This window comes from Aphelocoma coerulescens, chromosome 26 (assembly GCF_041296385.1).
Source record: "Aphelocoma coerulescens isolate FSJ_1873_10779 chromosome 26, UR_Acoe_1.0, whole genome shotgun sequence".
In the NCBI taxonomy this organism is placed as follows: Eukaryota; Metazoa; Chordata; class Aves; order Passeriformes; family Corvidae; genus Aphelocoma; species Aphelocoma coerulescens.
Genome location: NC_091039.1, coordinates 2,092,837 through 2,118,370, shown reverse-complemented (window position 1 = coordinate 2,118,370; position 25,534 = coordinate 2,092,837). Strand labels below are relative to the sequence as shown.

The 25,534-nt window shown below is 47.6% G+C and overlaps 1 protein-coding gene across 4 annotated transcripts in view; it reads right to left on the bottom strand.

Moving 5' to 3' along the window:
* The window catches only part of PPP1R12B (protein phosphatase 1 regulatory subunit 12B), a 142,135-nt gene that overhangs the window by 49,449 nt on the left and 67,152 nt on the right, over window positions 1-25,534 (bottom strand). For 2 of the 4 annotated variants that reach the window (XM_068995935.1, XM_068995936.1), the window contains exons 11-18: window positions 25,430-25,512; window positions 23,238-23,363; window positions 17,618-17,803; window positions 16,896-17,081; window positions 3,805-3,895; window positions 2,385-2,546; window positions 1,473-1,656; window positions 834-946 (exon numbers count right to left, since the gene is read on the bottom strand). In XM_068995935.1, the coding sequence (XP_068852036.1) occupies window positions 834-946; window positions 1,473-1,656; window positions 2,385-2,546; window positions 3,805-3,895; window positions 16,896-17,081; window positions 17,618-17,803; window positions 23,238-23,363; window positions 25,430-25,512 (1,131 nt within the window). The remainder of the gene's footprint in view (window positions 1-833; window positions 947-1,472; window positions 1,657-2,384; window positions 2,547-3,804; window positions 3,896-16,895; window positions 17,082-17,617; window positions 17,804-23,237; window positions 23,364-25,429; window positions 25,513-25,534) is intronic. The other 2 variants (XM_068995938.1, XM_068995939.1) reach the window with 2 other exon arrangements.

The window sequence follows — 25,534 nt, the reverse complement described above, 5'->3', positions numbered from 1 at the left end:
TTCCAGGAATAAGGACTCCACCACTGCTCTGGGCAGCCTGTGCCAGTCCCTAACCACCCTTTCAGTGAAAAAATGATTTGATGCTAAAGTTAAGAAAAATTCTGTCAAAAGAAATGCCTGTCCAGATGCTTTTGGCTAATTATCAGATCTGGTTTGGTGACCTAATGGCCACTTAGGAGATCTTGGTATTGAGGACAGAATGACTCTCTTGAGATGGCTCCTGCCATTCCAATGCTTCTGAGGAGTTGTGAGGAAGTCCCTAACACACTGAGGGGAAAAAAACTTGGAAAAACCGCACATCTGAAATACTTCTGGAAGTTAATATTATGTCAGTATCTCCACTTCAGTTAGACTCCAGGTGGAAACACTGGAGTCATCCCAGGTATCCTGCACTTGCATAGCCTCTCTATGGCACTGCTCTTTGTAACTGCTCCAAGATTTCACGGAGCGAATATGAACTACCATGGCATCCCAGCTGACTCTGGACTCAACTTGTTAACCATAATTTCATAATTCTTATTCTCTCCTGAAAAAGGTGATCTACTTTCCTAGCTGAGGCTCTAACCAAACTTTGGAGGGTTAGATTTCTTCCCTCAGACTGAAGAAATCCTCTGAGACCAGAACTAAGAGAAATGACCATGACACAGCTCTTCTTCCTATTGTCTTTCTTTCAGGGGCCCTAAAGAACAGACAAATTTGGGCTTGAAGAAATTTGAAAATACTTCGGGTGCCTTGTGACCTAGGAAATCAATGGACTGGGAAAAACACCCTGAAGCTTAGAATTGGAAGAAAATTCACCTTGGAGTTTCTCTTTCTAAGGAACTCAGACTTACATCCTGTGTTGAGAAGATGATGCCGGTGCCTCTCCTTCTCTCTTTCGGCCGTCGCCGCTCTCGGATCGACTGTTTGTTCAGGGATCTGTCGTCTGAATCCTGATCTTCACACTCTGGCCAAGCAAAGAAAAACTGCTTTGGTTTCAGTGATTTACATCTGTGCTTTTGCTAAGGTTCTGGGGTTCTTTTTAAGCTGCTCAAGGTCATCTTGCCTTGTGTTATATTACAAAGGAGTTATTAAACCAGATGAAATGGAATCTCAGTGTCCACTACAGCTGGATACTCACACTCCTTACTCTCATCAGAGCCAGGGAGGTTACCCCAGCTCTCCACAAGTCATCCTGACTTACTCCTGTTCTGAGGACAAACTGTATTAGGGGAACCTCTTTCCCCAGCTCTGATATCTAAATGCTCCATGATCACTGTCTCATGTACTTATCCAAAATTGAAAATATCCTTTTATCCCTCTGTTACAAGCAACAGGAATTTGCTTAACTTCATTTAAACAAACATTTGTTTTGTGAGGTGGCAGCTTCCCTCAGAGTAACAAGTAAACTTGTTCTATCTGTACACACTGGAAGTTCTAAACCACAAGAAAAGCCTTGAGCTTTGCTGGTTCTTCACTCTCCTGGTACGTACCATTTTTCTCCATCTCTGTGGCTGCCGCTCTGAAATCTGCTGGATTCACAGAGTCCGGCCCTAGATATTTATTTGTTCGAGTCAGGTATGAGCTTGTATAGAGCAGAGGTGCTGCTGTGGAAGGAGACACAGGCGTCGTGGGTTTGTCGGGCTGTGCTGGGCCCCTCAATCGCCGATAGACGGTCTAGAAACAAAAAGCCATGACAGAAAAACAGTACCATGAGAAAGAAGTAGGAGATTTTGGATTTCAAGGAATGCAATGTTTGGATTTCACAGTGCAATGTTTTCTTCACTGCTGCTGGAAGTGATCACCTGCACCTGCCAGATCAGTTCCATTCTATCAGATAAGGATGAATGTTAAAATCATTGTACAGCTACAGTGTAAGAGCACCCTCCATAGCTGGAAATCTGGGATCGATCCCTTTGTCCCTACAGCTCATGGTAGGAGAAATGAGTTATCTAATAGAAATAAATGATTTAGAGTGGAAAAAAAAAAGAGGTGGTGGCAGGGGCAGAAAACTAGTCTCTCCAGATTTCCATTATACATGGAGTATCCATGGAAAAACGTGAACACAAAGCCTCTGCCTAGACTGCACAGCAAGGATGGATCCAGGCCACATTTCTATCATTAGCCTTCTCATTACACTTTCTGGGATTTACACCGTTTTATTTTCTGGCAGGAGACAGAAAGGTGAAATTCCTAGAGGAGAACAAAGGCACAGCTAAGCTCCAGCACCTCCAGATCCACCTCCCTCGTGCTGAAGTGCTGCTCCTCAGTCAGCTGTGCCTCTTTCCAGCTGGTCTGTCTCCGTCAGAATAAAAAGATAACCCCCTAAGAATTTCTCCTGATCTCAGCCCTCCTAAATGGTTTCATTAGCTCTCAGGCAAGGGGTACTGAGGCAGCAGGATCACCTCGTCGTCCGCGCTCCTGCCCCACCGTGCGCGGCTCTCCTGCCTCTCGCCGCCGTCCTCGGCGCTGCCGGCTCTGTCGCTCTGCTGCTCCTGCGCCTGGCGCTCCGCCCGCGAGCGGCTGAACGTGCGCTCGGCCTCCTGCAGGTCCGTCAGGGTCACGCCCTGCAGGGAACAGAGTCATCGAACCCCAGACTGGTTTGGGTTGGAAAGGACCTTAAAGCCCATCTCACTCCACCCCCTGCCATGGGCAGGGATGCCTTCTACTAGTTCAGGTTGCTCCAAGCCCCATCCAACCTGGCCCTGAACACCTCCAGAGATCCAGGGGCAGCCACAGCTTCTCTGGGCACAGCTTCTCACCACTCTCACAGCCAAGAATTTCTTCCCAATATCCCATCTAACCCTGCCCTCTGGGTGGGAAGCCATTCCCCCTTGTACTATCCCTCCAGGCCCTTGTCCGAAGTCCCTCCCCAGCTCTCTTGGAACTCCTCTAGGCACTGGAAGGGGCTCTAAAGTCTCCCTGGAGACTTCTCCAGCCTGAAATTGCATTTTCAGTCTTCCAGGTCAGTTTAAAATGCCACAGACTCACATCTGGTCAGGCTCATGTTTCATCCCTATGGTAAGAGAAAGGGAAGAATTCTGTTGCCTTTACTGTATTTCTCAGCCTACTGACATAATCACTGACTCAAAGCAACCCAAATATATGTGATCACACTACAAACTAAGAGGCAGGCACATTGCAGAAAGGAAACCTTGGAAATCTAACTCATGTATGTCTGTAGGAGGGTTTTGTAATAACTGTTTGAAAAAAATTTTGCCAGAACCTCTCCAAAACAGTATGAGTGCACGTACATCTGTTGTACACAATACTCACTTGTTATACCTTATATAAAAACACACAATATTCCATTATTAAGCTTAAACTTATCTATCTTGCTAAGCATATTTTTTGCAACTTCTAAACCTATCTCTGCCAAACCTAGAAACTCCAACCATTGTTTTAGTGTCCTTGCTTGCTATTAATTGTATCTTCTTCAAGTTTTTGCAGCCAAAGCTGATCTCTAAACTCTTCTGCTTTATTCCTAAATCCTACTTTTTTCTCACACCTAAAGCTTTTCCACCTTTTGTGTTTCCCCACAAGTGCAGACAAGTCCCTTGCCCTAAGAAATAATGTAAGAGCAGAAGAAAATCCTGCCTCTTTACAGAACCATGGAATGGTTTGGATTGGAAAGGACCTTGAAGATCATCCCATTCCACCCCTTGCCATGGGCAGGGACACCTTCCCCTAGACCAGGTTGCTCCCAGCCTCGTCCAGCCTGGCCTTGGGACACTTCCAGGCATGGGGCAGTCACAGCTTTTCTGGGCAATCAGTTCATCAGGTCTCTTCACCCTACACACAAATGTGAGCATTTCCATTCTTTACCTGGGTAGATCTGCGAGTCTGCCGGGCCTGTCTGGATCGTGCCTTCCTCAGTGATTCCGCTTCCTCATCCCGCACCGGAGTCAGATATGACCTGGAAAAAAAAAAAGGTGCAGAAGAGGTTAAAGTAAAAGCAGATGATCTGCCTTCCTGTCTCTGTAGACTCCTGAGCTATTATTCTCTTTCTCGTGGACAAAAATTAATTTTAGCTCCATCTGCTATTGCTGTTTCTCTGGGACAACTTCCCCATGAGCACACAACACACATGCTCACAGCACCTTCTCCCCAGAGCCTCTAAACAAACCCTTTAGTGTTGGACATGTTCTGTTAAAAAGGTGCACCTATTCTCTAAATTATTTGCTCCATTCCAAATCATGGCATCATTAGAAAAAGAACCCCACTCCTCATAAATGCCCTCTCACTCAGACAAAGATCTCAGAACAGAAATCCTGCGCTGGTGCATTCCTCAGACCCTCCTTCCTGTCATTACAGTCACGATCATATTCCTGCAATCTGCTGCCTTCATCAATATGAAACCCATCACGCCAGGAACCGCTGAACTGCAGGCATCACTGAGACACACGCCTTGGAAAGAGCAATGGAATTAAATAAATGACCTTCACACTCTGTGTAAACCAAGCTCCTTAACGCTGAAAAACCCACAGTTAAAACACAGACCTGGGCACAACTGGATTTCATCAAAGATGGGAGAATTCAAGAGAACTATTCACATGAAAATACATAAACTGCACCCTCTGCCCCAGCACTGACTGGGAGGAACTGGTGAGGAATTGGGGAGTGCTCCGAGTCAAGGAGTTCACAGCAGTAAATGATTTCCATGCTGGAGGAGAGGCTTCCGTCTAATGAACAGTTCATTAAACTTGACTCTTTAGCCTGGTTAATAGGAAATGATTATTCACACTGTCCCACTGTACAGGGATGAGGGTGCTGGAATGTTCTGTGCACGTCTATCACTGCCAGGTTAACACTGTACCAGAGGTCTGGATGTGTTCAAAGGGCAGTGAGCTAAGTGAGGGATGAAGGTGAATCACTTACTTTGTCCTTGGACTCTTTTCCTGGTTTTAGTAGACCATCTTCATGGAAAAGGTAATGAGCTGAAGAGGATTTGCATCTGATCCAGTATGTTAAGACATTTATTAGAAAGTTCAGTAAACTGCTGCACTGTGACAGAACCACAGAGAATCAGGAAATTCGGATCAGTCTAAAATAATCTGCCACGGTGGGTTTTATCCACCCTCAGGACCTGCATTCAGTGCTGGTTCAGCTGTGCAGCAAATGCAGCCTGGCTTCCAGGGAGGAATCCCCTTCATGGGGACACAGATAGTCACCTCCCAGCTCCTCGGGGGTGGTGGGGCTCACGTGAAAGTCTTCTCACCTGAAACTGGTGCAAGAATTTGACCTCATAAATAACACCCCGAACATCTCTGATCTCCAGAGGCCAAGGAAAGTGCAAAGGATTGAATCTGTGCCAGGGATGCTGCACTGGAGACTCCTGGAGGGACAGGCACTGATCTCTGCTCTCTGTGACTGGGCACAGGACCCGAAGGAATGACATGAAGCTGTGTCAGGGCAGGGTCAGGCTGGATATTGTGAAAAAGGTTCTTCCCCCAGAAGCTGCTGGCACTGCCCAGGCTCCCCAGGGAATGGACATGGTCCCAAGGCTGCCAGAGCTCCAGGAGCATTTGGACAGCACGCCCAGGGATGCCCAGGGTGGGGTTGTTGGGGTGTCTGTGCAGGGCTGGGAGTTGGACTTGATGATCCCTGAGATCCCTTCCCACTCAGGAGATTCCACGATTCTATGAACTGTGCCCTGGGAGTTCCATCTCCCTGCCTGCAATGGAGATGTCCCCAGCCGAGGGCTTGCAGAGCTGCACTCCCAGGGTGTCATTTATCACCTTCATGAGGAGCCTCCAGCACAGCCCATGTGGATGCACTGCAGAGGAGCTCATTTCTTCCCATTGATTATCCAGACAGACACATGAGCTGTGATGGATATGCCAACACGGGAAGCGCCTACACTTCAGAGGGATGATTGTCTCCCAAAAATCTGCTGTTTCATGAACAAAAAAGCTGCTGTTTGATGAGTGAAAGCTGTGCAACTCCTAATTTTGCAGAGCATGAGCTCTCCTGCTCTCCCTGCCGCAGTGTGTGCACTGTCCAGGTAATGGCACATTAAGGAAACAATAAGCATTTTCTGCAGCTTTTGACACAAGCAGAATCACTGCTGTTTGCCCAGCAGCCAGAAGCAATAAGCCACCTAGAGGAAGAAGGCATTTGCAAAATATACTGCAAATGAAGTTCAGAGCAGTAGTAAAAAAAATATAAATTCCTGAAATATATAAACCACGCAAATTTGTAGCTCAGTACGGTAGGCACTTTACTGCAACGGCTTTGAATCAGTGGAATTTACTCTGCACTGAGGACACAGGTATGTAGGAGCTACAGGTACAGAGAGGACAAAACAGGTTTTCAATTGAGTTTCAGGAAAGGTTTGGCAAATCCGTGGGGACCAGGTCAGCCCCAGGCATGGGGAGGGCTCTGCTGCAGGGGCAGCCCAGGCACTCTGCAGGAGGCTGCAGGATTCCCTTGGTGCAGTTCAGCCACAGCTTTGCTGTGGGTATGGCAAGAGAAAAACCATTTTGGGTCTCTTAGCCCATCATCCTCCCAGGCTTTTTCCTTCTGCTCTCCCAGAATTTATACAAAAATACAGATATGTTACAGCATCATTAGCAATTCTGGGAGTCCAACCTGTAAGAGGGACTTGATCCTCAGCTGAGCACATCCTGCAGGTCAGCACGGCTCAGCCCGGGCCGCAGCCGCAATCGATCGCCAACTTTCGGGTTCTTTCCATTTACACAATTCATCACTTCCTGGAGCTCACCCAAAGCCATTTACAGCATGAGATAACCGAATTTTCTGAGGCAAGTCAGCAGAGCCACTGCATAGTGACAGAGCTGGTTTCTGTGAGGGAGCAGCTACAGCCTGTTCCAGGTGCCAGAGGAGGGGCTGTGCTGGCAGTGCCTGTAACTGCGCACGGCAGCCCGGCCCTGCTGGCAGTGCAGGCCCAGGTGTGCCCTGCTCGGGATCTTGTGTGATTTGCTTTTTAATTTGGGGGGAAGGGAGGGAAAAGACAGATTTTACAATGCGTTGCTTTGCTTACAAACAGAGTTTTGAGAGACCTGAGTGTGCTAAATGGGCTGGAAGAGAGAGAGAAAACAAATGCACGGGAAGGAGACAGGCGAGTCAGATGCAGCTCAGGGCTGGGCTGGGCTGGATGGCACAGGCAGAGCAACATGCTGCTCTCCAAAGCAGAAACACTGCAGAGCACAGCAGGCTGCAGGGCACAAGCACCAAATGGGGTGTGAGGCAGCCTCTGAACAATGCACAGAGTTTTTAATTATGTTTTAAAGGAACACGCTGCTTGCTCAAGTGCAGTGCCTGTGACATCCTATTAATTCAAGCAAATATCTCAGGATCCAAGTAGATCTTCAAAGGAACAGCCCTATGTGTTGTGTTTCCTTGCAATAAGCTTTCTCTGAGAAATACTTGCAATAAGAGCAGTCATCACACCAAGCTCAAGGCATGTATAAAGCAGAACAGATTTTTACCAGCGTTTTGGCTGTAAGTTCAAGGAGAAGAAGAGAAATTGTTCAAGATGTGTATATGAGAGTCAGCAAAACCACTGCAGAGGTTTACAGCTCTCACAGACAGAGACAAGTGTGTCCTGCTGCCCTGAGAGAGCTACAGGCTTCTGGTTTGTGTATTAGCTAGGAAAAAACCTGGTAACTGACTGATGAACCTGGCTCCCACTTAATTCTGGCTATTTTCAAGAAAACACCTATTTTCCTCTGTCAACTCTTTCATCAAGGACCGTGTAACTCACATGGATCCCAACTACTCATCACCATGTCAAGGCAAAAGGAGTTGCAATACAATACTAATAAAAGGGGAGATTCAATTTGGGAAATAGGAAGGCTGGATATACAGGCTGGTAAACCAGGAACACAAGAGCAAGTCTGTATGTTAGAGAACCCTGGCCAGAGGAAAAGAAATTATTGTGATGAGAAACCCCTCCCAAGTCAAGGGTGAATGATGCACAAAAAAGAGTTACAATACCCTGATGGTTGGTGCACAGGTAACAAGAACAAAATATTAATTTCCCCAAGAAATATCCAGTCTTCTGATAATTGTTTTACAACACTGGTCTCTTTTCCTGCCATCCTGAACTCCTTCAGGCACTCAGAGCTTGAAGTGTTTCTGGCAAACACCATTCACCACCATGGAGTCCTTTGGCAGAACATCACCAAGTCCCAGAGGGAACAGCAAGAATGTGCAAAACTTGGGAGTTTTACATCACCTACACGTGGCACAGCAGCTGTGGCTGCCCCATCCCTAGAAGTGTCCAAGGCCAGGTTGGACACAGCTTGGAGCCACCTGGTCCAGTGGAAGGTGCCCCAGCCCATGGCAGGGGGTGGAATTAGATGAACTGTAAGTTCCCTTCCAACCCAAACCTTTCTGGCATTCTGTGAAAACCTGGCAACAAATTTGGAAGCTAAACACTCACTAAGTTCTACAGCTGCCCTCTTCTCAGACTGGGTTAAAGGAATTTCCTTCTGCTGTCAGGACTGAAAATTGAGATACACCCCCACATGAGCTGCACTGGGCCATGACAAGGTTCCCTCCATCCCTGTCAGGTCCTTCTTCAATAAATCCAGGTCCCGCAGCCAGCACAGCAAGAACAGGAGTTGCACCAGTAACTGGTTCATCATTACAGTGGTTCCCAGTCCCTGGGAATGAGACTCTGCTGATTGTGAATGGGGGCTGGGCTTGTTGGGGCTCTTCTGGAGGAAAGCTCTTCCTAGGCCCTCTGCAAATCCTCCCACCTCTTTCTAGCTTAGAAGTGACTCTGAACTAGACTCTCTAGACTAGAACCAACAGTGACAGTTTTCTTGGAAGCCAGGACAGACTTCTGGCTCTTCCAAATCCAGGTAACACAGGTAAGGGGAGCCAGGCACATGTGTGGCTTTCTGTACACAAGGAGGTTTGTTCAGCACATGGAAAGCCATGTGGCTACTCAGACTCTAAAATGTTTGAAATTTCTCCTCTTAAGAAGAGCACAGTATCCCTACTCCAAACACTGCAGTGATTTTTAAAAAGTCTTTGTCACACATATATCTATTTCTCAGGCATACACACACGTATATGTGTTTATATATACGTGTATGTATCTTAAAAACTCACATGCACTCTGAAAAAAGAAAGATAAGAAAAAAAACCCTCAGCAAAAGCCTCAAGTACAGATACTGTTCCCCTGGAAACAACTGGAAAAGTACAGCATCCCAGCAATGCATTCCTACAGACTGGAGAGTTGCCATCAGCAAATAACTATCCATAAGCTGGAGGAGGGAGGAGAAGCAAGTGCAAGTTTTGCAGGCAACAATGCTGACAGCAGTTCCCAAAATACAATTCCTTAAGTTAGATAATGAACTATGTCCCCAGCAGCAAGTCAATCATTGGCAACTACATGGAAACAGTTGAAAAAGAAACTTTCCTGCTCTCTTATCCAAGCAACAGGTTTCAGTTCTTCCCTGAATTTATCCCTGTGCTGACATGTTCTGCCCATCAGCCCTCTGCAACTGGAAACAGTCATTAGAGAAACTGCCAGAGCTGGATGTGCTCTGTCTTTCCAGGCAGGAGAGAAGGATAACACATCAGACTGTGAGTGTTGGAGCCGGGAATGAGGGGGGAGACAGCCTGACAATGCCGAGTTATTTAATAAGCTGAGGACAGAGGGATAACAAGATCATAGTCCTAAAGCTTTTCACAGCTGGCTCGAAAAGCCTGGGCTGAGAATTCCCCATTTTCAGGCCTTTGCTGCTGGGAGCTGTCGTTGAGTTTCAATCTGGACAATGAATTCTCAGCTCGTCCAAGTTTCAGTGTCTGAATTTCAGCCCTTTGGTTACAGGTTGATTAGCAGGTTCACTAGCAGCAGATTAACTTCTTTATTTCCCACAGCTCTGCTTCGTTCAACATGTTCAGGTGCTGATCCAAGAGATTAAGAGATTTGTGATCTTTGTCACTTGTTAATCAAAACAACCAGCTCCCTTTATCCCTGCAGAACTCCTGTTTCCACAGGATGTTTACAATGGGGTGAGGTTACACGTGTGACAGTTGAGGCTACAAGAACACTTCTCATCAGGGAGGTCTGGACAATTTTGCCTGTCCTTTCCCATGTCCTGTCCCTGGAAGTGTCCAAGGCCAGGTTGGACGGGGCTTGGAGCCACCTGGGATAGTGGAAGGTGTCCCTGCCTGTGGCAGGGGGTGGGATGAGATGAGCTGTAAGATCCTGACCAACCTCCCAGCTCAAACCATTCCATGGTTCCATGTTCAGTTCTGTGTGTGTCCCTCAGACAGCAGAGCTGCTCCTTCTGTGCTGTGTCCCCACCATGTCCCCATGGCAGCTCCCTGTGCCTCCTTAGCAGTCTGGACTGCTCCAATATGAGGTGAGGAGTGCTCGGGTTGCAGATCCAGCTGGGAACACAGCCCTGCAATCCCTCTGCCAGAGGAATAAAATACAGCATTGGTACTCCTGAGAGCTCACCAAGTTTGGGGCTGGGGGAGTCAGCACATACATGAGAAGCTTTTAATGATCTATGTAATCCCTTCACATTAATTAATGTCACTCAGCATTATGGTGTAGAGTGAAAAGGCAACAAACATCACAGTGATCACATTCCCTAAACTGGCTGCCATAACTGTTGCTGTGAACTCAGACCTTTAAACTTCTGCCAGCAGAAGAGCACATGTACTTGTTTAAAAAACAAAAGAATCCAGGAATTCTTTCTGTAAGAGAAAAGCAGACTGCTGCAACCCCAGAGCAGAGGCAGCCAACAGTACCTGAAGTGACAGTATGACCTGTCTCTGAGACACTGAATGCGTCAGCTGTGACCCTCACAAGTGCAACGCTTACCAGGAGGGAATATTTTGGAATTGTTTGTGTTCAGCACAGGACTTCAGGTGTCAATAGACAGCACTGAGTGGGTTGTCACCATGACAGGGAACAGCGTGCACTGTCTGCAGTTCTCAGGAGCTGCATCCTTGCAGTAAAAATCTGCTGCAGGAACTGGAGCAGGATGGACTCCACTTCCTGCCACTGATGGAGGAAACCAATATCCTGCCTCTGCCAGCATCCTTCTCATTTGCGACCGAACCAACACAATCTGACATTTTTAACAACTTTCAGCAGACTTGTTACAGCTTTCCCAAAAGCTGGTTTACAGTCTGAAACAGGAAATTTTCCAGGGCAGAAAATCCCCACAGAAAAAAAAAAATTAACTTGGCACAACTCTGACTATTTGGGAAACTGTCTTTTGCAACAAAAAAATAAAGTAAAATTAAAACTTGATGGTGATAAAGAAGGTTCAGCTACTGAACCAGATAAGCCGGAGCAGCGATGTTCGGCTGCCAGTGCATCCCAGCAGCCTTCCACTGCCACCTTGTGGGAGCAGAACACGCCTGAGCAGCTCAGGAACAGAATCACAGATCAGTCCCAGCTGAATTACACAAAATATCACTGAATATTAATAATGTATCAAAGATTTCCATTTCCTACTGAGCTTACATTGCAATTTCTTAGCCTGTGGCTTTGGTTCAATTTCCAGTGTCCACTGTTCTCAGGGACAGAAGATTAATTAAGTCTGCACAAAAACTTTTCAAATAGAAATCCCAGGGAGGTTTCCTGGCTTCCTTGGCTCCTCCACCTGTCACATCCCCAGGTCAACACTGCGGAACACAGAATTTACCAGAGTAGCTGATTTAGTGCCGAATTAGCTCTCAGCGACACATAGGATCTTACAAATATTTCAGGTACATCCTTGGCTTTAATGACCATTTTGGACACAGAGAAGTAGCTGAACTCATCAAAGTTAGTAAAGTCCAGACCCTGAACACCCAGGCAGTGGCACTGGGATGGCACCGGAGCCAGAAGGTGCCATTACTGCTGCTCCACCGAGGGTGAAGTGCGTGCAGCAGGGCAGTGGTTCCCATTAGTAAGCCAAGAGGAATTGCACACAAACTCGGCATGGACAGGGCTGGGGAAAGGCAGTTTTACCTTCTGCTTGCTCCACGCTGCCAAGCTGCAGTTCTTTTACAATGCTTAGGTCAAGTGGTCCCTGCTTCATTCCCTTGACCATTCCTGAAGGATCCCGCATGGATTCCTGCTTTTGTTAGCAGGCCAACCTACAGCCTGGACTCCCCCACCCAAAGCAAATGCCAAAATATCCACCCCCCTTCCTCTGAGCCCTGCGTGGATAAAGCCCTGGCAGCTGAGCATGCAGCACACACCTGCTCGCCACCCTTACAGGGAACAGCACTGACCCCAGCCCACACCTTGACCTTACTCCAAATAAAAATGCAGCCTGATTTCTGATCCAGCAGGATCACCTCTTCCCAACATGGACAATCCCATGGCCAGCAGAATTCCTGCCCTCCCACGTCATCTGCACCAGCAGCCTTTGAAAAAAGGGACAACTTTATCTGAAAGCGATTAACTGCAGAGGCAGTGGCAGAGAAATGCTGTCACAGCAGGTGCCAGATGATCGTTCAGTTCTTCACAAGAGAGAGAAACCTCTTAACTTCTTGTTGTCCACTGTGTAGTGTGGACAGGAATCCTTCCCTTGCCTTGTAGCAGCTCCTTGCATGAGCACCCCACCACTCTGCTTCCCCAGGGACCTGTCCCAGGAGATTAAGACCACTCAGCTTTACATCAGTCAGTGATAAGGATTATAGAGTTAAATGCTATTAAAAGAAAGGTAGCAGCGAGCTATTGCTCACAGCCTTTTCTGCCAGTTCCTCTCAAGTGACATTTAAATGCACCTTAAATGCAAATCTCATCATTTAACTTCCACGGAGATCAGGGGCTTTTATTCTATTTGTCAGACCATAGGGTTAAGGGACCTATCAGGTGACACATCCGTGCTCTTCCCAGAGGACACACACCCGGAATGCCCACAGGACAAGAACCATGAGGTAAAAGGACTTGTGAAAAATTGTTCATCTAACAGTACTGGTGGAGGAGGATTCAGTTATTAATATATTAATAATATATGCTACTATAATTAGCAGCTGGATCCTTAGAATGAAAAATAAATTCCTCTTGGGAATGAAGCAGGAAACAAAAGTGTTTGTCAAACACATTTACCTGGCATGTCAGTGAGCTTCCTTCAGCTGAAAAACATTTCTAGGGGAAACTCTGGAGGGCAAGAAGGCATGGGCTAAGCAGAGCCGCCAGCCACAAAGCTGCCCAGAAAACAAGCCCACCTCACTCCTACTCCAGATTCATCATGGAATCATGGAATGGTTTGGGTTGGAAGGGACCTTAAAGCTCATCTAGTTCCACCCCCTGCCATGGGCTGGGGCACCTTCCACTATCCCAGGTTGCTCCAAGCCCCGTCCAGCCTGGCCTTGGACACTGCCAGGGAATGGGTAGTTATGTGAGAAACTGGTCAGAATAAATTAAAAAGTAAGGAGGAGAGAGATGAGTTTCCTGTCTCTAAGAGTATGCCTGATGGCAAGTGCTGGAACCACCCTGCTGGAACCTTCCTGAGGAACAGGAAGAACCCACACAAGAATTCAGTTGTATAAACACAGTGATGGGAGGTAAATGAATTAAAATCCTAATTCTTGCCAAACCAGGAGAGATTTCAAATTCAATAACCCTTTTAAACTGGCCACATAACTGAGAGCACAAACCTGCCTTTCAGAAGTTCTCAGGCAAAATGTATCTCACCCCATGTGCCAGCTGTGGGCTGCACGGCTGCCTTTCCAGCTGTTCTGGGAACTAAGACTTCCAGAGTATGAAAAGCTTCAGCCAGATCTCCCAGACTTCCAGCACAGGTATCTCATGGCTCAAGTGATATTCCAGTATGGCAGGATCTCCTGCAGCCCCTTTCTCAGCCCAGGGGACAGAGCTCCGAGCAGCCAGGACCTGTGACACCAGGAATACTCTGGCAGGGGCTGCGGTGCAGGACTCCCGGGAGAAGCCGCGACCAGAGCCCTGCACTGAGCGTGCACAGACAGAGAACTTGGGGAAGAAGCTTTTGGTGGCACTAGAGGCCGCTGTCACCCTGGATGAAGGTGGATAATCCAGCCCTGGGCTCCAACCAACAGGACATCCCATTCCCCACCACTTGCGGGCACCCAGCAGAAACGAGGAAGCTGTTAGCTCTGCCCCAGCAAGAACAGGGTCTGTGTGAGGTACTGTAGGCACAACATCCACACAGCTGAAATCCACCCTCAAACAGGGCTGTTTGAGTTCAGTGGACAAACACTGAAAATGGGAGACAATTTGCTTTTGGCAGGAGATCATCCAAACGGCCAGACCGCACCATTCATCAGGAGCTCCAAAATTCCCACAAAAAAACCCCAAAGAAATTGCCTGGCACGAGCACTGGCTGTGGCAGATGGCACGTTTCCAGCTCCCAGCAGCAGCAGCACACCACAGGGCTGCAGAGGAGCATCAGGAGGCTGGGATGTGCAGCAGGACACGTGGAACACATGTGGCAGCAGCTGGGCTGAACCTCTGGGATATGCAGCCCCAGTCCCAGCCCTGACTGGGCACGGTCCAGCCGGCACCACACGGGCCTGAAATGGACTCTGCTCTGCTGCCCCTCTGCTGGTTCTTTCCTCCCCCTTGTAATTTACACTATTTTCCAGCTACTGGAGTGTTTCCTGACCAATTCAGCCGGAAAACAAGGAGCAGGTGAAAGCACCATGGGTCAAACGCTGTGGTGGGGCAGGGTAAGGTTTGTTGGCCACCACAGGATGCAAACCAGCACTCCAGAGCACTCTGCCAGTCGTTCCTCCCCAGCCCTAAGGAGCCTCTTCTGCTTTAACCTTTTGGCTTCACACAGATAATTTTAAGGCCACAAGTTCAGAGACATCCCTGTGATCTAATATTAGATGATGAGCCTGTTTATGTTTTTGTTGCTAAGAGCAAGCTGGCGCACTGGAAACACCGAAGCAGCCCAAACACTCCTGCAACAGCTGCCACTGAGAACTGAAATCCATACAGCACTGCCCTGACAACTGTTTGCCATTTGCCTTTTTATTTTACTGGAATTGGTCTCCTTCCCAAATAAGCTCTTCCCATTTAGGTGACTTCTCCTGTCTCCCTGGGTCCATGTTTCCTAGTTTCAATATGCAGGCAGCTCTGCCCCACTGTGAGGACGTACATTCATCAGTAAGGTTTCCTCCCCCACAAGCACAATGTATAATTTCTGGGCTTTTTTCCTCTCAGTAGCTTCCAACCATCAATTGAAGGTGGGAGGAATTTTCTGGTGTTTTCTCTTTACAGTACCATAATTCACAGGAGATGGTTCTCTAATAAAAATGCAGGAGACAAACAGATCTTCTGTATTATTTATAGAAACAGATTTGGCAGCAAATGCCAATGCAGTAATATTAATGGATGCTTTTTTGGGTATCTACAAGTCACCATCCCAGTCCAGTTCTCTGTCTGCAGACAGTGCCAGAAGTCTGGGGGGGACTTTGTGCAGCCCATTTCTGCAGGGAAAAATCTGCTTCTGCAACCTGATTCTGGGCTTGCCAAAATGGAGAGACCATTGTGAAAGGTCTGAAGTGAGAACTGAGAGCACAGTACTCACTCTGTTCTCTTGCACAACCTCACTGGGCACTGGCAGTATCTTTTGGCAGCTCATCTCGATTCAATTGCAAATGACCCCAACCCAAGTGACCTCCTGCAACTCCACAGGAGCACACAGAGGCACTTCCAGGGCTAACACAAGTGTTTTCACACCAAAGATACCCTGCAGTGGCTAGTGCAAACTGTCCCTGCACACAAAGCTGGTGAATGTGGCTCCAGAATGTTTGCAATACCTTCCAAGTGCTCCCTGTGCTAGCTCTGGGAAAAGAAAAAAAAAAAAAAATCCCAAACAGTATCAGAAGTTCGAGTATTTTCCAACAGCACAACCCACCTTGCTTGGAGGATGTGCTGCAGGTGAAGCTGAGCAGCGGCTAAGCTCCACCACCTTTAGCCTTGTAAGCTGATAATTCCCATTATTGCTTTTGCCATCCCTCGGCCTCAGGCCATTTAAGATGTGTCAGAGCACTATCTGCACTCAGGAAGTGCTGTATTTCAATAAATCACTGACAGTTTGGAAGAATCCAAGCACTATATACTTTGCATGAACTCGTTGCTGGCTAGAAACAGTCAGTTCATCGCTGTATTTTATTTATTTCTATTTGCTTTCACTGATTCCATTAGAAGAGACAGATTTTGGAAAAGTTAACCTGTTTGCAGGAAGAATATACGGATCATTGCATATTCTGTAATTAATGCACAGGGTAAAGTTCCTTTAAAAAGAGCTCTGGCTCCCCAGGTTTGTATTTCCCCAGTCTTAAAATAACACCATGTGATAAGAAAGAGATACCACCAGCTGGAGTCAGAGTCATTCCCAATGCTGTTACTGCTGGAATGGCCTCAGCTGCACATGGCAGACTCCTACCTCTGGCCTTTCCAGTCAGTCAAAGCCCTACCTGCTGCTGGAGTCCATCTCCTATTGTGTCACCCACCTACATGCCTCAGGAATGTTTGTTTTCTCCCATTAACTGCAGAGGGAATTTGGGGGACCTGTGCAGCACGATGTTTCCATTGGGGCATACGTAAACACAGCTGAGCCAAATCAGAGGGACAGGTTTTATCTGAACGTATCTCAGTACAATGGTCGTTATAGGATGGGATTCATGTTACAGAACTCACTGCGGGTGGCTGCTCTGCTGTGTGTCCCTGCAAACACACTGGGATAGGGCTGAGATTAGGAGCTGAGATTAGCACTGAAGAAAAAGGCTGAGATACTGAAGAGACAAGTAGAAAATTATGAAACTAAATTTAACCTACAAGCCAGTGATGACTCAGTTCAAAACCTTCAGACAGAGTAGGGACAGCAGCCTAGGAACTTCATGGAGCACCTAAAAACCAGTTCTTACACCCCCACCATCACCACCATGTGAGAGCTGCCCATGGAGGGGGCCACCGGAGCCCACTCCTCACTGACCTTCTGCGCTCCCTGGCCTCCTCAGCCGAGAGGTCCTTCCCCGGGGCGGAGGCAGCCCCGGCATTCACGGTGCCGTTGGCAGCGCCGAGCACAGCACGGTTTGTGATTACACCTAGAGGGGTGCTGGCACAGCTGCCCTCTGCGTTTTTCTCTACAGCAGAATCAGTTTGTTGCCTGAAAGGGGCTCTGAAATAGAGAAGACATATGGAAAGCAAAGCAAGTGAACTCCAGTGCTGACCGAGCCCAACCTCCTCAAGGGAGCATGGACAGTTCATCCTCCTCGCTTTACACTCATGTGCTCGTAGAGAACAGCCACAGCAAAATGAATTTTACAAAACTTGGAGAAGAATGAGCAGGAGGAATTAACAGCCTTCACATCCCTGTTAGTAGCAAAAATGATTAAAAAAATGTACCTGGTGAATAAGCAGAAGGAAGGAACTCCAAGAGCTTGTACACCGAGCGCCCGAGGGCAGCCTGAGCACGCGCTGTGTCACAGGGACAGAGGGCACAAGGAACACACTGTGGACTGTCACCTGCCTGCCAGTCACACCCACCACTGGAACTGTCCAACACCACCATCCTGGGATTGCTTATCATTCTGGAATTGCTTATCAGCACTTCCCATGTGGAAGCAGACCTTCAATCCCTAACCCACTCCAGAACTCAGAACTTCCAACCCAAACGCTGACTTTTGGAGCTCTATCTCCACTGGGAGCCATTACCTGGTGTTGTGGCAGGCTGAAGCAGAAGTGTTCACACCGAGAGATGTGGGACAGCAAGAGACAGGTTGCCACGGGGTGCCCGGGGAGGTAGATGAGCCAATGGCAGTGGGTGAGGTAGCTAGAGATGGACTGCGACTGGCTGAAATGTAGGGACTGCTCAGGTCACTACTTCTACCAAATGAAGCACTGTAAAACATCACAAAATCACGTCCTTCAGAGCACAGTAAATATTCAACAGCACATCCCACAGCTGGGCTGGCAGCTGGGAAGGGAGCAGGTACCACATGGCAGCAAAACGTGTGCAAGGAGATCAGAGAGCGGCGGAGCTGTCGCCCGTCGCCCACACAGGCCAGCGCCAGCAGAGCCCTGCTTAGCTAAGCCCAGCTCAGTTCCAGTGACAATAACGGCGTGGGGGTGAGTTGGGAAGGATCAGGGAAGGAAAATCCCTGCTGCAATGAAAGCAGGGCACATGGAGCACCCTGTGCCCTGAGGAAAGGTGGGTGCAAGGATGAGGATGCTTAAAGCAGGAAAGGAGAGAATGACATAAGCAGGTCTGGCTGCAGCACCCCTGAGGATGTCCAGGACTTCCAGTTTTAAGAACTTACTTCCAGTGGCTTGAAGTTTTGGCAAGGATGATCAGTTCATGCTTTAATTCTCTTTTAAGACATGTTTGGCACAAACTGTATTTCTGGAAAATAGCTAGCACAGCTGTCCAAAAATATTCAAGAATGAGCAAGGGAAATACATATTTTGCCAGTTTAAAGCAAACACTGAAAACCAATCTTACTGAAAGCTGTTTGTGTTCATATTTTGGAGAAGAGGGAGGAGGAAAAAAGAAGGGCTCTTATACAAGGATGGACCCTTTCACTTTTTCAAAGAAAATCCAGCCTAAGGGGAGAGAAAATCCGCCCTAATGGGAGAGAAAATCCACTCTAGTGGGAAAAGCTACATATCTCTGAAAACAGACTTGATGAAATCTGGCAGAATCTCCTTGCACATGCCTAAGCCCTGCACACAAGCTGCTCACTGCCTGCACAGAGCAATCCAGTGGGACCTAGGGCCCTGCCACACCTTTCCCAGCAGCTGGCATGTCTGGCTGCTACTGGTCAGACTGGACTGTCTGAAGGATCAAAGGCGAGGAAGGCTGGAAGGCTGGCTCTCCCCTTCTGCATCCTAAAGGCTCCCATGTCAGGGCACATGGACCAAAGTGGTTGCACAGGAATAAAAGCTGACCTAGAGGAAACAGCAGGCCAGGACAGAGCTGCGGGTTTTAGGGAAAACCAGGGAAAACAGAATGAAACTGGAAGTCATCTCTAGAGTAAGAATCCAGAGAACAGCCTGAGGCTGAAATAACACTGGGAAGGGACAGGACCACAGCCAAGGATAGGAGGCCAGAGGAAGGATCCAGTCCTATTCACCCAGGCACCCAATTTACAAGCCAGTTCTACATGCCAAGGCCCCCAGGCAGCCCAGCATGAGCAGCTGGTCCCTAGGGAGCCAAAGGGGGCAACAGAGCATCCTGGAAGGCCTCCACAGGGAGGAACCTCCCATTTGGGCTCCTCAGTTGATGGCTGCCTGCCATATCCAGGTCACACAGGAACAAGCAAGTCATTGTCACCAGGTAGCAACCTCCACCGGAACCTAAACAGAGCTTCCTCTGGAATGCTGGTCCCTGCCTGGAGCATGTGGGAGCAGGAAGTCCTGCTGGAAACAAGTGCCTCCCTTCTTGGCTCTCTGCTCCAGAGGGAAAGGCCAAGCCCTGGAGATGGGCTGGGAGGAGGGTAGGAGTGGGAAGAGGAGCCTGGCTGGGGTGGGCGTGTGGAGGAAGAGGCTGTGGAGTTGCGTAAGTGAGTGTTCTGAGGAGAGGATGGCAGTGGGGCCTGTGCCTGGGAAGGAATGAGAGGATCAGCAGGGGAAAAGGTGGTGGCAGCCCTGGGGGAACAGAGTTGATGTGGCATCATCCTAGGGGAGCCCAGGGTAGAGAGTCTGGGGCACAAGGGTGGCTGCAAGAGAGAAGGAACTTGGTCAGGAAGGGAGGATGCAATAGGGTTACCAAGAAAGCCCTGACAAGGATTGTCTTTCAGAAGGGAAAGGTAATGGGTAAGGAGGATGGAAGCAGCACCAGGTGCCTGGGAAAGCAATGATGTGGGAGATGAGAGGGAAGGAGGAGAAGGAATGGAGGCAGAGGGCACAGGGATGGCATTGTGCCAGCTCCAACACACATGGGCAGAGAAATGTGGTGCTGAGGCACCAGGAACATGCTCCTGCTCCCAAGGGAGCCAAGGCACTGCCACCTCTGCGGGAATCCCCCTCCCAGCCTGCCCCCCTGCATGGGTGGCCCTGCACAGTGTGTAGAGCACTCCAAGGCATTTACTCCATTGTTCACGTTTGATCTGAACAGGACCAGAAAATTGCAATATAAAGGTTAGCCAGGGAATCCTGTTAATTAACAGCTGTGTCCATAGGAGTCTGTGAAAGGGAGGACTACGAATTTATACTGAAGAATTCAACACTAGAAATAGAAAAAGGCACTGGCACACTGCTCCTCATTCTCTAACATTATCACCACAACAGAACCATCAGGGAATGAGCAATGAAATGTAAAGCAACATTTCAAAGCAATAAAAAGAAATACTTCTGAGAACAGCAAAGGCATTAAAAACTTTAAGTTAACAACCTTCACACTCTTAAAAAGCTTCCGCATGTGCTAATAAAAAAGGTTTGCACAAAGCACGTAACTATTTTTTTTAAACACGTTGCCACGGGATATTGCAGAGATCAAACTAGGATTTGGGTATGGAAGTTGGCCACAGTGGTGGCTATTAAGAACAATGGTTAAATATAACCCTTGGCTCCTAAATTCCTGATTGCTGGAAGCAAGGAGAGTGTGGGAGGTGGAAGACTGCTCTGAAGTTATACTGGCTTTTGCAACTTCTCCTTCAAAACCAGCTGCTGCCAGAAACAGAGTCTGGGCTGCAGGGACTGTTATCCTGGCTCACTGCAATGGCTTTTATGTGACCAGAACCAGCAAGGAGGCATTTGCATAAATGTGAAATGAAGGAGAAACTGTGCAGATGAAGGATTTCATTCTGGTGTCTGAGCCCTTCCGGGGAGGCAGCACTTCTGGCTGATGTCAAAGGCAGGATGCTGAACTAATCCAACCTGCTATGCCAGTTTTCCTCCATATCCTTTCATATACAGTCAAAGAGACCTGGCTTTTTGAAGGCCAGTACAAACTAAAATGGACACCAGGATATCAGAGCAGGGTTCTGTGTATTTCTGGGCCAGTGGTACACACAGAGAAAGCAGGACAAGTGCCAGTACCATGACAGAGAGAGCATCAGTATTTGCTTCAAATAAAGCTGAAGAACATTTGTAACATTGCTGCAAGTTATGTTGCTCCCTTTTAGTAAAAAAAAAAAAGCAGCCTTTTCCACATCTTAAGGTGATCTGCTGCTGTTATTCATTCTATGTTTGGGGGGTTATATAAAACACTTAAAGAACATAACTAGGGTTAGATGGGATATTGGGAAGCAATTTTTCCCTGTGAGGGTGGTGAGGCCCTGGCACAGGGTGCCCAGAGAAGCTGTGGCTGCCCCATTCCTGGAAATGTCCAAGGCCAGTTTTGTGGAAGGTGTCCCTGTCCATAACAGGGGTTGAAAGGAGATGGGATTTAAGGTCCCTTCCAACCCAAACCAGTCTGTGATCTTTATGGAGATTAGCCAAATACTGAGGCAAAGGGGAGCTGCAGCTGTACACAGTCATCCCCTCAGTAACATCCAAGCATGTCATATTCCCTTGAATTCTTCCTCTCTAAGTAGAAGCTTTTACTTTTTGGAGTTGTGCTCAGAGTTTTGATAATATCTGGAAATGACAAAAAGCTTATGTCTAACCAGGCTCCTTTCCTCCTCTTAGGGGTGGATGCACAAGGCTGGAGAAATCATAAGTTCAATACAATCATATTCCATTTCTCTGTGCTCTCCTACAGAAAACTGTATGGGATAAAGGTCTAATTGATCATGATTTTGCTGTGTGTATATGAAATGCAAACCCATTGATCTCTCCTTCAAAAGCACATTTATTCCTACCTGACAAAGGTATTCTATGTACCTGCTTGTGAACCAGTCACTCTTATAAAAGGGCAGAATTCAGCCTTTGTGACACTAACTCAGTGACATCCCACTGCAGCCTAAACCTTCCCCACTCTCTGTTACAGTTTAACCAAGGAAATACACTACAGCTGTGTGAGTGCAACACTAAATCTGGTGCTGGATTAGCTGGGATAAACCAGCAATGTTTGTAAGATTGCCTGGGGGTGACTGGGCAGTCCCTCAGAGCGGGGAGCAGCAAAGGTGTGCCAGCTGCAAGGGGCAAAAGTTTTCCAATGTAATCAGCGGCAGCTTGTCAGACCAGCTTTGGAGAGAGACAAGCTATGGAGGCTGGGCTGTCATCACGTCCCAGGATAGCTGTGAAGTCACTGGAATGGATCAGCAGAGCAGAAGGCTTCTGCTTGAAGGGGCTGCTTCACCTTTTGTGGCAATGGATCTGTATGTGCTCAGCAACTGGCCACACACATCCTTGAGCACCACTTACCTCTACAGCATAAACACTGGAACAAATTGCCTCTTCCCGAGTAACTCAAGCAATTGTTCCATCTTCAGGACAGTTATTTAGTTCAGGGTCTAGAATATGGTGAAACTCAATCTAAAACCTTGAGCTATTGCTGCTGTTCTCCTTAACCAGAAACACAATGGCTTTGCAGTGTGACATGTTTATTACAGGCTGTTTTGATGGTCTCCAGTATCAGCTGAAATAAAGCTGAGGTGCTGCCACTGCTGATCCTCCTGCTCACAGCTGAGATGAAAACCCAGCAATGCCCTGTTTGCCTCACCAGAGCAGGGCACTGCTTCAGCTCACTGCTTCAGCTCACTCAGAGAGCTATTAGCTGCTACCCCAAGGACATTGAGGCTCTGCCTCCCAAGGGGGTCCAGGACACTGCAGTTACAGGAGTTCTGCCTGGAACTGCCTTCCTGCCTCTGCCAGGCTCCTTTACCAACAACCAGCCTCTACAACTTCACACACCCTGTGCACAAACTGCTTCCTTACCGCCACAAGACAATGGTGGAAGCATCAGTTTTACTCCTTAGCAAGTGCTGCACATCATGCACAAGATCACTGCCACTTTCTGATAATACCATAAACATGGGACTAATATAAACCAAAATTAGAGATAAGCTATAACTTACTCACCAAGAGCTATCTTAACAATGCTTTCAGACTCTTACTACATTAATCTGTTTTTATGATCAATTTTGGTTTTATTCTCTAACCATAACATCAGCATTAAACAGAGGAAACACTGCATTTGAGTTATGGGAACAAGAGTACTTAAATTCAGTCCAGTAATTTGCAAATTAATAAAAATACTAGCCTTTAAAAACACCATTTATCATGACAAACATCAGGAAGTCTTAACTTTTCTTTCCTGCTCTCAGCAGAAGAGGGTCCCAAGGCCAGTTACAAGATGCAGGAGGCAGCAAGCAGGAGGCTGAGGTCTGGGAAGCATGTTAAGAGTGGCTCTGACTGCCTGAGAACCCATGTAATACAGAACTGGACATACCTTTTCAAGTAGGTGGATACATAGGTAGTGGGTGCACCAGAGTGGGGGGCTTCGTTTTCCTTTGGCTCGTCCCTCCAGGGCTGCCGGGTGTAGGAGCCACTCCGCACCAGGCTCACAGCGGATTCTCTGAAGCAGGACAGAGCACAGGCTTTGCTTAGAAAAACCTCTGGAGTCTGCTTTTGGCTCCTTTACAGTTTCACAACACAGATCCTTTCCTTACATCTATGTGCTTCATTGTTCAGGTGACACAGCTCAGAGAAACACCTGCTCTGGCCTTAACATCAGCTCCTGCTCTTGCCAGCTCACTTCAGAACTACAGATGATGTAATGTTTTGCATAAAGAGGAACAAGATCCTTTTTAGTCAGAAAACTTGCAAATGAAATTCAGATTGTCCATAAAGGTAATTTAACATATTAAATAGTGTCATTTAATATTCTTGCTACTGTCTGTTATCAAACAAAGTATAAATGGGCAGATATTGGAACTGCAAGGAAGCTTTTATTCTTCAAGGTATCCAGGCAAGGACAAAAGCAATTCAGCACAGCAAATCCTTTCACAGAATCATGAGGCTTGGAAAAGCCCTCTAAAATCATTGAGTCCAACAATTAACCCAGTACTGCCAGATCCACCACAAAATCATGAAGCAGAAAACAACAAACAAAATATTTACAGTATCTAAAGCTACTCAACAAGTTATCAAGAAATTCCTGGTAGCCCTATTTATCCTGGTTATCTGAAAACAGGGCTCTTTCCCTATGCTACTGCACGCTCTGGCATCTCTTCCGGTCCTTGACAGGACCCGGAGCTTGTAGTGCAGCACTAATCCATTCCCTCATCAGCCTGCAATTATTTCTCATTTCCAGTTGTTGTGCCCACACTGATGCTCTCTTGAGACACCTGTGGGTTCCAGAAAAAAACCTCAGATGTTTTGAAAGGAAAGAATATTGGGAAAAATCTGTACTACACAGCATGCCTGGGCACCATCTGTTCCTGAAGGCCAGTTCTCCTCAGCCAGTCCCCACTCCACTGAGCAAAGGACGCTTTTCAGCACCCACAGCTGGATGTGCCACTCGATAGCAGCCTCTGCCAAACCTGCTTGAGCTGATCAACAGACACAAATTGTCTGCAAAACTCTGGATCGCAGAAACTGCCTGAGAGTGAACAAGAACACAGCAGGAGGCTCTGGCAAAAGATCAGCAAAGAATCTCAAGCTGTGCTGAAATTCTCTCAGGGTGTCACCTGCCATGGCTCCTGCCCGACAATTACAGTTCACAGCCACTGCTCTGCATTTGCCTTTCCTCCTCTGTTGGGGAAGTAGCTGGAAATGAGGCTAAGGTCAAATTTTACTCCTTCTAGTAAAAACTGAATCATAGAACAGCTAGGGTTGGAAGGGACTTTAAAGCTCATCCTGTTCCACCCCCTGCCCTGGGCAGGGATGCCTTCCACCTGCCCAGGCTGCTCCAAGCCCCATCCAGCCTGGCCTTGGACACTTCCAGGGATGGGGCAGCCATAGCTTCTCTGGGCAACCTGTGCTAGGACATCACCACCCTCACAGCCAAGAATTCCTTCCCAATATCCCATCTATCCCTGCTCTCTGGCAGTGGGAAGCCATTCCCCCTTGTCCTGCTCTCTGGGAGCCCCTTTAGGCACTGGAAGGCCCCTGAAGAAGTTGCTTGTAAAAATCAGCTCCTCAAATACATCTGGAAATCCTGGATATACATCCCATTTACACCATGGTTCTGTCCAGGGGCATCTACACACACTGACTGTAACAGCCCTGCAGTGGAACAGTTCCTACACAGAAGAGTTCACAAGCTCAAGTGAATCTCAAGTGACAGAGGTGTGAACAAAGGGGCTGAAGGTGACTGCTGAGCAAGTGACAAGTACAAGGTGCAGCTACAAAACGAGGCACTTGCATATAGAAGGAACAAGGATCCATAAACCTGGTTGCCTGGATGGAGCCTGTGCCTGTGTGAGTACAGGGATGGAGGAACCAGTCTGCTGGTTCCTGCTCACCTAAATGAAAACCAGTGTACCAGAACTTTTATAGACAGAGCTGGCCCTTGACATTGTGAATTTCTGTGTACTTGAGACTGCTGAGAAAATATACGAAGCATGACTACAGAAAAATTATATTCCAGAAGTACTACTGACAGGATGGAAGCTGAGCATTAACTTCAGCCAGTCTCACCTGTTTTCTTTTTCTTCTATATCACTCGTACTGCTCAGTCTTCTGGGGACTATGGTGGCAAGATAACTCTTGTTGTCTCTGTCCTGGTAAAGCAAAAGAGGAACT